At 37.5% G+C, this 15,367-nt stretch overlaps 2 protein-coding genes across 3 annotated transcripts; one reads left to right on the top strand and one right to left on the bottom strand.

Moving 5' to 3' along the window:
* Window positions 1–1,241: 1,241 nt before the first annotated feature.
* Window positions 1,242–1,742, top strand: LOC110929306 (agamous-like MADS-box protein AGL62). Its single transcript, XM_022172445.1, has one exon. It carries the CDS (start codon window positions 1,242–1,244, stop codon window positions 1,740–1,742), a length of 501 nt encoding a protein of 166 aa, XP_022028137.1.
* Window positions 1,743–3,349: 1,607 nt separating this feature from the next.
* LOC110874405 (probable pyridoxal 5'-phosphate synthase subunit PDX2) lies at window positions 3,350–14,659 on the bottom strand. 2 transcript variants are annotated; one of them, XM_022123092.2, is made up of 7 exons: window positions 14,435–14,659; window positions 14,215–14,342; window positions 13,135–13,222; window positions 12,843–12,916; window positions 12,559–12,742; window positions 3,996–4,098; window positions 3,350–3,705 (listed from the first exon to the last, which is right to left on the bottom strand). In XM_022123092.2, the coding sequence occupies exons 1-7, from the start codon at window positions 14,484–14,486 to the stop codon at window positions 3,570–3,572; spliced, it is 765 nt and encodes a 254-aa protein (XP_021978784.1). In that variant the 5' UTR covers window positions 14,487–14,659; the 3' UTR covers window positions 3,350–3,569. The 2 variants fall into 2 exon arrangements, with proteins under 2 accessions (XP_021978784.1, XP_021978782.1); XM_022123090.2 differs by having other exon boundaries at window positions 3,996–4,096; window positions 12,548–12,742; window positions 14,435–14,656.
* Between the last annotated feature and the right edge of the window lie 708 nt (window positions 14,660–15,367).

Below are 15,367 nucleotides of genomic sequence, written 5' to 3'. Positions count from 1 at the left end.
ATATATATATATATATATATATATATATATATATATATATATATATATATATATATATATATATATATATATATATATATATATATATATATATATATATATTGAAAAGTTAACTTCATTAACACAACAGCAAAAACCAACGTCTCAAGGCGAGACGAGACTACTCCAAACCATTACACAAAGTTAAAACTACACCAATCTTTCCAATCTATACATTTCTTCTTGTACCTGTTGAAAAACCACAAGAACCCAAGAGCCTTTACTTCCACGAATATCTTGACTACATTCATCTTCTTACTAGCAAAAATCATCTCATTCCGAGCCTTCCATTTTCTCCAACAAGCAATAATAATAACACCATGCAGAACTTCTTTTTTGACGCTACTCAAACTAACAGATTTATATAAATCGAGCAAGTCTCTCACCGTGAAAGCATAAATCGGAGGAATTCCGCACCATTGAGAAACTAAAGACCACACGCCTGAGGCTGTACCACAACCGCAAAATAGGTGTTCTGCATATTCTTCCATATCTTCACAAAAAAACACACTCCATATTCCCAACCGGTATGTGTCGCCGCGACAAAGCAACCATCATAGGTAGCCGATCTAACTTTGCCCGCCAACCAAAGACGTTACATTTCGAAAGGATCCATTTACACCAAGTAAAAATAAAATCATTTTGTGCAACTTCTTTATTAATAATGGCCTGCTTCATAGAATTAACTAGAGAAGCTCCCTCCAGAATCCAACATCCATTTCCAAGTATCGGCCCTCTCTTGTACTCGAACTGAGGACAAAAGTGCCGAACATTCTACCCACTCCAGCTGTTCCGCTTCTGTTTCTGGTGGTTGCGACCAGTTCCAAACTATGTTTGGCATTGTTTTTGCACCGATCACTGACCCAGCAATGCTTGACCCGTTCTAAACAAAATAAATTTGGGAAACAAACTTTCAATGGAACAATCGAGACCCAGCAATCCAACCAGAATCTTATGGAAGAACCGTTACCGACCACCCCTCGAATTCTAAAACTTGTAAACCAATTTATTGTGTGATTACTTTTGTTTCACATATTAAGAACGTAGCTCCCGAATTTTCCGTTCGATCAAAAAAGGTTATTACCAAAAACTTCTTTTGTTTATAAATATCTTAGATCATTATTCTTTTACACAATATTAACCACACACCACACCACTGCTATTCAAAAACAAGTTTACCACCACCGTCACCATCCACCACCATGGTTCTTCCTGGAGCAGTTAGCATGAAGAAGAAGAAGATTACCAAAGGCCGTAAGAAAATAGAAGAAACCAACAGCCGTCGAGTAACCTTCTCCAAACGCCGCACCGGACTTTTTAAAAAAGTCTCCGAACTTTGCATCTTAACCGGAGCCCAAATCGCTATTCTTGTTAATTCTCCCGGCGGTAGGGTTTTCACATTCGGCCACCCAAACTTCCACGTTCTTCTTGACCGTTATCTCAATAATAATAACACCACCAACGTTAACAACTACTCTCCACCACCTTTGCCGACAAAGGAGTTTAATGAACATTACGTGGAGGTCTCAAGGGAACTGGAGGCGGAGAAGAAGCGGAGGGAGATGATGCCGGCGTCGAGTAGCGGCGGATTGCCGTGGTTTGAGGAGGGTACGGACTACGGAGGGGCTAGCGGTGGAGGAGTTGGAGCAGTATTTGCGGTCGTTGGTGGGGTTGGAGAAGAAGGTGTTGACAAGAGCGGATGAGTTGATGATGATTAATAAGTCTCCGGCGTTGTTGTTGGGTGGTCCGACCGTATGGGGGAATGGTGGTCAGACGGCGGGTGTTCTGACAAACGCCGCCGCTGACGGTGGTTTTGTGTTCGGAGAGATGGCGAAGTGTGGGATGATGAAATCTTTTTAATTGTTTTTGTTTTGATACCTTACATAGGTTAAACTATTCGAGTCTAAACAAATTGGCCTGTTTTCAACCGCCCAAACCTAGCCTTCTCTTTCGAAACAAGTCCATCAGTTTGAGATTTGTATGTTTAGATTTACAATTTAGTTTTTACGGTTTAATATCTTATTTTAACTTGAAAAAAAAAATGGTGTTATTTTCGTAATTATTTTACTCATAGGGTAATTATCAAAATTACCCTACAAGATCATGTAGATGATCAAAATTACCCAACAAGATCAAATTTACTTTACAAGATCAAAATTACCCTACGAGATCATTTGTAGAGTAATTATGATACTTCACAAAATTATCCTATAAGATCAAAATTACCTTACAAGATCAAAATTACCATACAAGATCATTTGTAAAGTAATTTTATAATTACTCTACGAGTAAAATAATTGCGAAAATGCCACAATGTTTTTTTTTTTTAACTTTTTTACTCCATTCGTACGTCTTGTACGATAAGATATTTTGTATTTGATATTTTGTCATTTTATATACTATATAACTAGTAATTAGGCCCGCGAGCATTGCGACCCGAATACATTGCAAACATTGAATGGATTAATTTAAGCTTTATGTGATACGTTAACCATATGAAAACGTGTGTTCCGACGTATCCGATTAAACTCAATGTAACCTATATAAGCATTGCAATTGGATCAAAACGTAAAGTAAATCAAATTCATACTGTACAATCATAACGTAATATATGTTACCTGACTTATTTTATTTGTGTGTGAAAACATTATTGTTGCCAAAATCAGTTCAGATTGGTTTATTTAGTGGCCATCATTGGAGCAAGAGTGCTTAGTGCTAAATCAATCGGCCCTGCTATTTAATATTTTTACGTAGAGGTGCACAAATCGGGTTTTTTTAATACCGGGTTCAGGTAGATACCCAACTTAATGTATCTGAAAAAAAAAAAAAAAAAAAAAACTAACGTAGCTCTTAGGGGCTGTTTGACAACATCTGAATGGTTAAGTGTTGAACCAGTATGAGGTCTGAACCATTAAGTGTTGAACCAGTAAGAGGTCTGAACCATTAAGAGCCTTATGATGCTTAACCGTTCAGAGGTAAATGTCTAACCAATTCAGATTAGAGGTCTTAACCATTCAGACTCTGTAAAAATCTTAACCATTCAGAGGCAAATGTCTGAACCATTCAGACATCTGCTTGTGAAACAAACAGTCTAAACCATTAAGTGCTGAACTAGTAAGAGGTCTGAACCATTGAGAGCCTCATTAAGAGGTAAACAAACAGCCCCTTAGTTTTACTAGTTTGCAACAACAAGATTTCCTTATTTATGTGACGCAAACCAACCAAAAACCCTCTTGAGCAACAAACATACCATTTGCGGTGTCAAAAAATCCTTGATCCACCACTGGTACTAAGCTTTGAACAACTTCACTACAATCAATAGACCCAAGTCACTTTCAAAATTAAAAATTAAAAATCAAAAGATTCCGTTAAAAGGAAAAGCAATAAGAAACCATTTCCATTGTTATATATACAGTAACAACTGGAACTTGCAGATAGCCCCTATAAGGGATCATTCTATTTTGAAAGCTTTCAGCCATCTGTAAAACGGCCCAAAGAATTGGTCACCTATATGTTGATGAAATTTATTTCTATTCATATATAGGAAGGTCGGTTTTCGGTTGCTTGTTGTACAAGTAACTTTCTTGATCTGCATAGTAGCTGCTGCTGCTGCTCGCTGCCGTTATTTCATTGTTGCTGGGCAACATTTTCATAAAGTAACTATGCCTGTATAAAAGCCAACATGAGTATATCACATGTCTTATAAGTGGTTTGAATGTAAACGGGTCAAATAGGTTGATTCAAAATATTTAGCTAACAAGGAGACAATTCAAACGTGTCAAATTGGTCGAAACTCGAAAGTCGCCGATTATATATAAATCGAAAACTACATTGGGTCAAACCAGAAGGTCCTGACCCGTTCTAATCTAACCCATTGCTAATATATTACCATTTGACCAGTCCATGTTGCCACGTATTAGATTAAATAAACAATATAGAAGTGGAAAATGAAATACCATCGAGAGTCGATAGTCAATTCAGGATGAAATGCGGTTGCTAGTATGTTGCCCTGCTTCACAGCTACAATCACTTTGCTAGTATCCGATTCAGCACTCCCCTAAACATGAACAGTCAAAATTTAAATATAAACTCAGTAACCAGATTACACACTATTACATTACAACTATAACAAAACAAAAATATGCTGCTACTGAATACGTAAATTTGCTATCACTACTATACCTGTTTTCGGTTCAGAATGGCACTATGTTTTGACATTAAAATAACAGAGTTATCACTGACAATCATCGTATCTGGTTCGTTATTAGAAGTTTTCTTCTGGAATCTGCTTAAACATTTTTCTTTGTTTAACAACCACCGATATAAAAAGTCTTAAGAAAGTTTTCTTCTAATCATATGATCTTCAAACACTCCGAGCCAAGCCTATACCCACCTTGATTATTCCTACAAGTCTACTTTTAAGTTTTTATCAAGCCCCTGAGCTTACGGTTACAGCCTATAAGCTTAACTTAAAACTTTATTTTCCTTAGTTTTATTATTGACGCAGATTTAGAACTTTCCTTGTGGGATTCGGGGTATCAATGTAATATATAAATGCATTTAAGCTTTGGGCTGCTAAGATTGGTATAAACGGTCACATTAGGCCCCATCCTGGGTGGGATGCGACAAGCCGCCACTCAATGTGTGTCGAGAATGCTGGGCTATGCATGAGGGCTTTAGTAGATGATGTGAAAGAGCCAGTAAATGTGGATGATCCGTGGGTGTTGATGGGTGCTAAAATGTCCATTCGAAGCTCAATCATTAAATTAAAATTTGTGCGTCAAATTGTGTGGCTAATATAATAGAAGCGGGGGCCAGTAAGAACAAAAGCGGGAATGACATTTAGTTTGGCACATAGGTATCATGATGGGTCCGTGAGTGAGGGACTTCAGGAGAAACTGCATGAAAATGGTTACAATAATGTACTTTTGAAAAAATTGGTAAATGTATTATACATGGAGGAAAAAAAACTGTTTGGTTTATGAATTATGAGCCTCCAAAAGAGAGCGTGAAAGAGGAAAAGGTTGTTCATCGCTCACAAGCAGGCATTTAGTATTGTTAAACAACATATTGTTCGTATGTGGCACAAATTTGACATTGATAATATTCAATCAACATCTGGCCATTTCGAATATTACTTTTTTTCAAATTCAAGTGTGAAGAGGGCATGAGGTCAGTACTTGAATTTTTGAACATGAAACTTGGTTGATTTTCATGTGCTCTAATTATTAATAAGTGGGAACCACCTTCGTGTTTCTCTACACCTAAGCCATATACCCATTCATATATGAAATGGTAGTAATAGAGGCAAATTGTTAGCTAGACTGTCAAAACATGTAACAATTCATATATTTGGTTACCTCATTGTTTTACACTCTGTTCCCGAGTTAACTTAACGAGGGAAAAGAAAAGAAGGTAAAGATGAGAAAGGAGAGGACGAGAAAGGAAAAAAAAAAGATGTCTTGTTGGTGCAGTTGTCTGTCGACTACATCTTCGTTCGAGTCTTAGAGTCTTAGAATAGGAATGGTTGTTAAATGATTGTAAAATTGTATAGGTTGTATGTAGTTGGATCGCTCATTAGGTCCGTTTAGATGTTGGATCGCTCTTTAGGACACTTAGTGTTTGGATCGCTCGTATGACAAGGCATGGACCGCTCGAGTGACAGTCTTCTTGGATCGCTCTTATGACTTGTCTGGACCGCTTATTGAGCCTGTCCAATAAGCGGTTCCCAAACACTATAAATACCTCATTAGCGATTCCAGTTGTAATAGTTAGAGAAATCGTGCCGAAGCTTTGCCGGTGCGAGATTTGAAGTGTAATCAGCGTCAAATCAATAAAACAAGTAGTTAAAGTGATCTGCGTGCTATTTCTACCTTAGTTTCTTGTAATTCCGCACCTGAAACCAAGGAGAAAGCCTCTGAACGACTCGTTCGGGTCAGAATACGATCCTACAAGTGGTATCAGAGCTCAGGAGGAGGTTCTCTGCAGAAATTAGCCGGATTTCGTCACTTTTTCTTACTTCTACACCTTTTTTTTCTGATTCGAGAAGATTTCACGGTCGGAATTTGCTCAATTTTTCACAGATTGTGCTAAATAGTATCGAGATAAACCCTAGAAAGTTTCAGATCAAAACTCAAAGTTTTAGTGGATCAAAATTGGTACTGAAGTTGAACCGCTCGTTCGAACAGCTCTTGGACCGCTTATCCGGACGAATCAGGAACCGCTCGTTCGAACAGCTCTTGGACCGCTTATCCGGACGAATCAGGAACCGCTCATTCGATCGGATTACCTTTGAATCGCTCATTCGAACGATTGAGGATCGCTCATTCGAAAGATCAGGGATCGCTCATTCGAACGATCAGGAATCGCTTATCCGGACGGATCAGGAACCGCTTATCCGAACTTGTTTGGACCGCTTATAAGATTGGTTGTGGATCGCTTATTCGGATCATTTCTGGATCGCTTTTTCAGACAATTTCTGGACCGCTTATTTGTCATCCAGTTTGTGTATCTGTGTATCTGGACCGCTTATTTGGATCAACTGCTGTTTGGTTCGCTTTTCTATCACATTTAGATCGCGTATTCGTCAACAAACACGTGTCGGTTTGTTTTGCGAAACATGGCAATGATGTTTGATGAACAGGAAAACTATTATTTCGAAAGATTTAATAACTGGAATAACGGATTTCTAGATGAGGGGTATAGAAAAGTGAGCAAAGATGGTTGGGCAAAAAGGTTCAAATATTTCGTGTGTCTGAAAGACGAAACGTTGGAGGATCTCAAAGACCGATATAGTGTTTTACTGAATTATATGAAAGATCATGAGATATATCTGTCAAATGTTGAAAAATTGGAAAAATTTGCAGATGCATTACCGATTGAGTGGGGTGAATGTTTGAAGAATTTAAGGGAGAACTCAAATTTTTCAAAACTACCTCTAAATCAATTCATCAGCAAACTTCAAGCTCGTGAACTTGAAACCAGAAAGCAAAAGAAAGATTTGATCAAGGTTTTGGAGTATAATGTGCTAGATCTAAGTTTAGATGTGTTTGATGAGATGCACAAAAGGGTTACTAAATGTATCAGGGCAAAACATGTGCTGAAATACGATTTCAAACGAGGTTGTTATATTGATAATAATGGAAACCCTTTTGATTTCGTTAAATTGTTTTGTGCAGGTGCATTGATAGCAAAGGAAGAAGAAACTTCAAAAGCTGAAGAATCGGTGAAGAATGAAACAATGTGCTCAACATGCGATAACTTTAAGACTGACAATGACAAACTCGTGAGAGACATAGAAAGTTTGGCATTTACAGTCAAAAAGTTGAAAGACAAGAAGCACGTTGCTGAAAACCAGATTCTTTCTCTGGAAAAAGATTGTGAGAAATTGAAAGCAGAAAATGACAAACTGTTGATTGATTTTAACAGTTTGACTTTGAAATATCAAGAATTTGAAGGGCAAGTGAAAATTCTTGAAGATGGGAAAAATGTGTTTAGTAAAAACAACATTGAAAAACAAAAGATGATAAATTCCCATCTTCAGAAAATTGTCGAACTTGAAAAAGAAGGTGAAAGCGCTCAAAAGAGAATCAAAGAGTTAGTAAAAGAGCTTGAAAGCAAAAAAGAAATCGTCAGAAGATAAGGATTTCTGGATAAAGCTTGAAAACAAGAATCTAAAAGCAAATGAATCAAAATTTCAGGAACAGATCAAAATTTTGATAAATGAAAAGTCGGTTCTTGAAAATTTGAAGGTTGAGAATGAAAATTCCATCAAGTCTCATCTTGAGAGAATATCTCAGCTTGAGGAAGAAGCTAAGAATTCCAGGACCAAGATAGATAAACTTGAGAAGAAATTGATCAGTTTTGCGACTAAATCTGACAAGTTGAATATTCCTTGTCCAAAACCGATCAATTCAGTTCCGATGAGTGAAAAGGATATAAACTTTGACAAAGTCAAAGTCAAAGATTGTGATGATAAAACTGATGAGGAAAATGAGAAATTTTATTCAGCAGATGAGTCTGTGACAGAGTCGGATGATGAAAATGTTAAGAAAGAAAAACAAAAATTGTTTTTAAAGCTGAAAGAAAAATTTCAGAAAACTGTTCTGCAATCAACTGAAAAAGGTGAATGCTCTAAGCAAAAACCTGTGAAGAAGATTGTAAAACAGAATCAAAACTTTAAAAATGAAGGAAAAAACTCATCAGTGCGATCATCCAATCAAAAGAAAAAATTACAAAAAATAGAAAATGAAAATTCAAAATTTGTTGTGTGCAGGACAAACCACAGTGCAAAAGCGTCAAAACCAGCACATTTGAGGAAGGAATATCACCAAGCCAGACAATGCTATGATCTGAGCGTTTGGTGTGAAGGTGGTAACTGGTATGATAACAGGGTGTGCTACAGCTGTGGATATCAGGGGCATATTGCTGTTAACTGCCAATACTGGAGTTATGAGACCAGGAGGTGCTATAATTGCAATATCAAAGATCACATTGCCCGAGATTGCCCAAGGAGATCGCATGAAAGATTGAGGGCCAATTCTCAGAAAATGGCAAAGAAAATACCAGTCGTTGTCAAGCCCAAAGAATTGAAAGCTTCGGGTCAAAACGTCAAAGAACAGAAAGTCAAAGAATCTAAAGTTCAAGAAACAAAAGTGAAGCTTTCTCAGGGGCAGAAAGATCGACTGAGGAAAAAGAGAAAGAAAGCGAGAGAATATCTCGAAAAGATTTTGTCCTCGGGTTCATCCGTTGGTAAGAATAAAAGTTCTGATGAATCTACTACCTCCGCTGTAAAGACAAGCAAAAAGAATTCATCAGATACAAATTTGGGGACAAAAGAGGAGAAGAAAAAGAAGAAAGTGAAGTTTTCACTTCCTGGCGATGAATCTGTTTCTTCAGAAACAAAGGAGCCACATGTCGGCGATGAATCTGACTCATTAAAGTCAGACAAGCCACATTCAGGCAATGATTCTGGAATGGTAAAGCCAGAGGAGCCATGTGTTGAGGTAAAGGTCGAGAATTCTAGTTTAACAATGGATGAGAAAAATTTTCCACCATTGTTGAATAAGAATTCAAAATCACCCAAGGCTGGTCAGGCTTGGGTGAAACTTTTCAAATAGAAAAACCTGACTTGCCGGAGCTCCCAGGTTTGTAAGAGTGGAGCATGAATCGGCATCTTTTTAAATCTGTGTTTGAAGATTTTGCAGGAATTGCCGGAGATCCCAAGATGGTATCGTGGATCATGAATCGGCATCTTTCTTGAATTTTATTCGGTAACGTCAATCATGCAAACGGTAAAGAGGTTTGGTTGTGTTTGTGAATATTTTACAAGTGGTACAGAGGATTCTGGACTGCATATGGTAAATCAAGGACATTAACTTGTACTTGGATTTTCCTACTTTTGCGTAGAAAACAAGATGATGAAGTAACCCCGTACCTAAACTGTTTGGTAAACAAACTAAGTTTTCCGGAAAAGCCATTTTGATTAAAACAAACTTAAGTGTTTTGAAATCACAATGGGAAAATAGTTTGTTGTGAGGGGGAGTTCTGATTGTTTATGCCAGGTGGATAGAGAATTGAAGTGATTCTCATCAGGTTGTCAAGTTTGTACAGTTTGTTTCAAATTTTCCCAGAAAATCAAAATTGAAACATATTTTGATTTTAGGGGGAGAAAATTTTAAAAAAAATTAGAAAATTTGAAAATGTCAAAAACATTAAAAAAGTTAAAAATGAGTTTTGTTGTGAAAAAGAGGAAATGATTGTAAATCAGTGGACTATCACAGCATGCTAAAGAAATGTAATGCTAAATGTGATAAACGGTCTCACTAAAGATGTGACGATAGGCTCAGCTAGACTAGTAGATTTGCGATAACGATACAAACTTAAATGTAAAAGCCTAGTTCTAGTGGGAAACATGGTTGAAAGCATAGTACTTAGTTTTGTCCTTCTTGACTGTGTGCCTACTCGGTAATCGCTGAATGCCAAAAAGCATAAAACTGGTTGAGTTTGTGAACTTTCACAACTTTGCTGAAAAGTCGCTGTGATTGTGCATTTCATTTTGCAAAGATTTAAACTTGTTTGATTTTTTTATTTTGTTTAAGCATCGGACATCCTCTGCGTATACGTGAGTATCGACCTGGATGTTGTTGCCTAAACGTTCTGCTTTATTTTCTTTGGTGTTTCGTTTAAGCTTTGGACCTCCTCTGCGTATACGGAAGTATCGACCTGGTGGTTAAAGCCTAAACAACTTCAACTTGTTTTATTTTCTTATTTTGTTTAAACATTGGACTTTCTCTGCGTATACGGAAGTATCGACCTGATTGTTAATGTTTAAACATTCTGCTTTGTTTTCGCACATATCACAGTTGATGAAAGTTTAAAGGCATTACTTGAGTTAGTGTATTGCATGATGAGGGGATATGCTGAGATCGTGGGGTCCATAAGAACTTAGTGCATAATTAATATACCTTAAACGTATCGGTAAGCATTTCGAAAGTTGTTAGATTGAGCTTAAGTGGACAACAATATCGTCAATCAACGTGAATCGTTTAGAACTTAAAACGATTAGAAGCTTAACGGTGCTCGTGACGTGTCTCAAAAACTGATATGATTCTCTTGCACAAACTCACAAAAATATGTTTGTTTTGCATTTAAATTTTTGTCTTTGCATTCATGTTTCTTATTTTCAAAAATCCAAAAAGATTTTCGACAACTGATGGTGAAGAGCTGATTTTCAAAATCTCAAAGGCTAAACTTGATGAACAGACAGGTTGGTTAAGTCGTTTGAAATGTTTAAAATGATTCAGTAGGTTGAATCAGTAATTGAAATGTTTCAAATTTGTGAAGCAGTGGTTTATTGAAAACAGTATCACATAATTAAGTTGATTCATTAAGTTGAATCACAATTATTCTGTTTTGTGATAGAGTGGTTGAGTTTTGCAGGTTTCTGATCCTGTTGCTACAGATAGCCAGGAGATATATCAGAACCAGAGATGATGAGCTGAACAGAGAGAAGCCAGGAGATAATTTCGATGGTGGTAACAAAATCCCAGACGACTATCCTAGCAGAGTGATAGGGGGAGTCTGATGAAGGTTATAGCCAAAGAAAGTTAGATCCAGGCAGAATTCTTGAAGAAGATCGAACTATATCCGAGAATGTCGTGTTGAAGACTCTCACTGAAGATTCCGTCAACATTCAAGGGGGAGTCTGTTGGTGCAGTTGTCTGTCGACTACATCTTCGTTCGAGTCTTAGAGTCTTAGAATAGGAATGGTTGTTAAATGATTGTAAAATTGTTTAGGTTGTATGTAGTTGGATCGCTCATTAGGTCCGTTTAGATGTTGGATCGCTCTTTAGGACACTTAGTGTTTGGATCGCTCGTATGACAAGGCATGGACCGCTCGAGTGACAGTCTTCTTGGATCGCTCTTATGACTTGTCTGGACCGCTTATTGGGCCTGTCCAATAAGCGGTTCCCAAACACTATAAATACCTCATTAGCGATTCCAGTTGTAATAGTTAGAGAAATCGTGCCGAAGCTTTGCCGGTGCGAGATTTGAAGTGTAATCAGCGTCAAATCAATAAAACAAGTAGTTAAAGTGATCTGCGTGCTACTTCTACCTTAGTTTCTTGTAATTCCGCACCTGAAACCAAGGAGAAAGCCTCTGAACGACTCGTTCGGGTCAGAATACGATCCTACATGTCTTTCCCACCATTTCCTTCCAAATCGGAAGGATAAAAAAACTAAATAATTTAGCCTAGTTTTCCTTTCATTTCCTTTCTTTTCCTTCCTTAAATGAAACTCTGGAACACAAAATATTTTTACTTTCTTTTTATTTCTTTTCCTTTCCTTCCATTAGTGAACTCTGGAACACACTGTTAGGAAAATCATTTAGAGGGTCTTAGGGGAGGGGGGGTGGAGGACCTATAACGCGTGATATGTAAAATCAACGAGTGATAAAAAACAAACTCCCACCCCCACCTTAAAAGTATAACGCGTGGAAGATGCACACGTTAGAAAATTAACGGCGTGATGAATTGATTTTGTGTGAGGAATTGTTGGTTGGGGGGAAATTGTTGGGTGTGGTGGTGAGTGATGACCACCCCCACTAAAAAAGGTTGTGAGTGATGGAAAAATGGTTGCTGACATGGCGGAACATGATTGGATATTGTGAGTGATAGAAATTTTATCACTAGTGACCACCCCCCCTCCCCTTACACCAAAAGGAATATACAATTTTCCACCTTTCAAACCATATACCCATTTCTCTTTAAGCTAAATTATTTCCCTTTTGGCCCGTTAAAGACACAACATAACCCGAATTGAACCATTCATAAATAATTACTAAATGGTTAAACATGAACCTCTTAAGATATAGTCTAACAGTCTAACTAGATGACAAAATGGGTCTACGGATCGAAATAAAGGTGGCCATTAATATTTTATAAACAGATTAGATGTTATACAGACAAGTAAAAGGTTTAACATGTTAGGAAACAAGACATGTTTACCTCTTGATTATCTTGAAGAGCAGGATTAAAATCAACATTTTTGTTGGATTGAATAGAAACAGAAGCCAGCACTTCGACACCGGGTCCCACTTCAAGGATTGCAGGAGCACGGATAAAAACAGCACGAAAACTTGGTGGGCCCCCTTCCGTAGCAGCAAGCTCTGGTACTGGAAGCTCGGCCTCAAAGCTCTGAATCTGTATGTGATATTTAAAAGAAAATTAATTAAACTAATATTTTCAATTATGATATATTGCAGTTTTAGCTATGGTTCTTATAAAAATGATTAATACTTGCCTGACTACCAAAGAAATTACGATGAACTGTACAATCAAGCCCTCCAACAAGTTCCTGTCCTCCTGTTTTCTGTCCTGAAAAGAAAACCAGAACAGCTTGAAATTAATAAATGAGAAAATATATGTGTTAAAAAGACACTTTTTTTCATATGTTGCATCCGAAAACACTAGAAAAGTTCACATCGAAGCGTATTTATATTAATTAGATAGTTCTTTGTATACCAATATTAATTGTGTACAAGTACAACTTGATAAATAAAAAAATGCTGATAAATAATTAAACAAACTCTCACCAGTTGCTTTATCTGCCAAGAAGATAAGACCAGCACAAGTTCCCCAAACTGGTTTTCCCATCTTTACAAACTCACGAAGCGCAGGAAACTACCAAAAGAGTACCAATCGAGTTCAGATGTAAAGAAACAGTGTGATCAAATAATAATTAAAAACAAACCATCCAGTATCCAGAATTCTCTCCTTCGAGGCATATGTTCATTTTGATAAAGTTACGATCATATTTTGTGGTTTGTTACTTTGTTATTTCTAGCTTCATATGTCATATGTTGTCTAGTTTGGTTTTAAAAGACGCAAGGCACTCCGATGCGTTTAATACTTTGATCCCAAAAGCCGATGCGCGAGGCACACGCATCACGCATGCAAGGTGTTCATTATTAAAGAAAAAAGACTAAAAATTATTTGTAGATAATATTTTAGTTTCTTAACTTTTAAACACTACAATATAAGATATTCTTATCATCTCTGGTCAGGTTTGTTCAATCGACGGTCTAGTTTGTTTATATATTCAAACTCATTGCTCAATCAATGGTCAAATTTGTTCAATCAGATTTGGAAAACGCACACCCATTGCAAATGATGATCTAATTTGTTCAAATGCAGCCGCGCCATACCACATCACGCATTGTACGCATCTCACGCGCATCATGGAATCGCATCGCATCTGCAATGATGCGTTTCCATCACCGCATCAAGCGCATCTAACGCACACATCTAGATAAGCTTCCTATATTTTTTTTAAATTCAAATTTCAGATTCAATCATACAACTCCAGTTTCAGGATATGTTTTGAGACTAGAGAAAGTTCGTAAAAAATGTGTGATAAATTAATGATGCTCCTATTTTGACCTGAAATTTCATCAAAATTCAAAAATACCCTAGTTTTAGAACACAGATTGTTAATAAATTCTTATCTTTCATACTTATTATATACATGAAAACAGATGGATTCACAGGGGACTTTCATCGAACACATGGAGTGCAAAAAACCAGTACCATCATTTCAACACATATTAACACATGGGTCTTTCCAAATCACAACAAACAACCATCAGAAAAGAAAAAGATCAACAAAACCTCACCAGATTATGCAATTCAGCAAGCTTAGCCATGGTAGTGCTCTCGCCACCGGGAATAATAAGCGAGCTCACATTCTCCAACTGTTCCGCCTTCCGTATCTCCACCCCCTTCACCCCAATCCTCCTTAAGGCTACAAAAACACACAAACAGATGGTTGAATAACGAAATTTTATAACTGCATGCATAGTTAGATATATGTGTGTAAGGAAAAACGATGTGAACCAGCGAGGTGCTCGTTGAAGGAACCCTGTAAAGCAAGAACTCCAACCGCCATGGATGTTGATGGAGAATGATGATGAAAAATGGGGTTTTGGTGGTGCTGGTTTTTCGAAAAAGGCTGCGGTTTGGTGGGTGGGTGAGGGTGAGGTGAGTTGGTGGCTTGACTGGTGAGTCGTGTAAGACCTTGCGTCACTCGATGTCCCTTGACCACCACCACGGGTACGGGTCCCTAGCATGAGTGGCTCATTGAACTTTGGTTAATCCTAAGGTATAACTTGAGAAAAATGCCCGGATAGTCCCTTTGGTTTTGCCTTTTTTCATCTATAGTCCCCAACTTTCTAAAATTACCTGAATAGTCCCTAAGTTTTCAATTTTGTTCCCGGATAGTCCCTGGGTCTAACTTCAGTTTGTTTTCTCTGTTAAGAGGGTGTGAAATGTCAAAAATACCCTTTCCTTAAAAAGGCCAAACCACAGGGACTATCCGAGCATCTTCTTCATTTTTATTTATAAAACCCCACCACCACATTTCATCTTCAACCTCCACCCACCATCATCCTCCTCCACCCCCACACCCACTCATCTTTTGTCCCCTTTTCTACTCACCTCTCTCATCGAAACCCCAACACACCTGCCCCCCCCCCCCCCCCCTCAAGAACAACACACCATTAACTCCAACAAATTCACTGTTCAATTCAATTCAAATCAATCCAATCTAAAACCACCAATCAACCCCACAATTCATCAAACAAGATTCACCCCACTATCAAATTCATCGTTTTTCACTCAATTCACCCTCAAATTTTGAAACTTTTTGTTGTTTTCATCACAATAACAACTCGAATTCGAAAACCCAGTTGTTATTTTTGTTAATAATACGAGAAAAATTGTGGGTTTTGTTAATGGTGGGTTGTCTGATCTGGGTTTCGTCTGTAGCTG

The sequence above is a fragment of the Helianthus annuus genome, chromosome 1 (assembly GCF_002127325.2).
Source record: "Helianthus annuus cultivar XRQ/B chromosome 1, HanXRQr2.0-SUNRISE, whole genome shotgun sequence".
In the NCBI taxonomy this organism is placed as follows: domain Eukaryota; kingdom Viridiplantae; phylum Streptophyta; class Magnoliopsida; order Asterales; family Asteraceae; genus Helianthus; species Helianthus annuus.
Note: the sequence above shows the minus strand (reverse complement) of the source record. Positions and strands in the feature narration are given on the sequence as shown.

What these genes read in the sequence shown, in the direction of transcription:
- LOC110874405 (XM_022123090.2), bottom strand. Translation starts at nt 14,486, where the DNA reads ATGGCGGTTGGAGTTCTTGCTTTACAGGGTTCCTTCAACGAGCACCTC. An exon ending in GTAATTTCTTTGGTAGTCAG is followed by an intron (nt 12,743 to 12,842) that starts GCAAGTATTAAT and finishes TATCACATACAG; the next exon opens with ATTCAGAGCTTTGAGGCCGA. An exon ending in CTCTTCAAGATAATCAAGAG is followed by an intron (nt 4,097 to 12,547) that starts GTAAACATGTCT and finishes GTTCATGTTTAG; the next exon opens with GGGAGTGCTGAATCGGATAC.
- LOC110929306 (XM_022172445.1), top strand. Translation starts at nt 1,242, where the DNA reads ATGGTTCTTCCTGGAGCAGTTAGCATGAAGAAGAAGAAGATTACCAAA.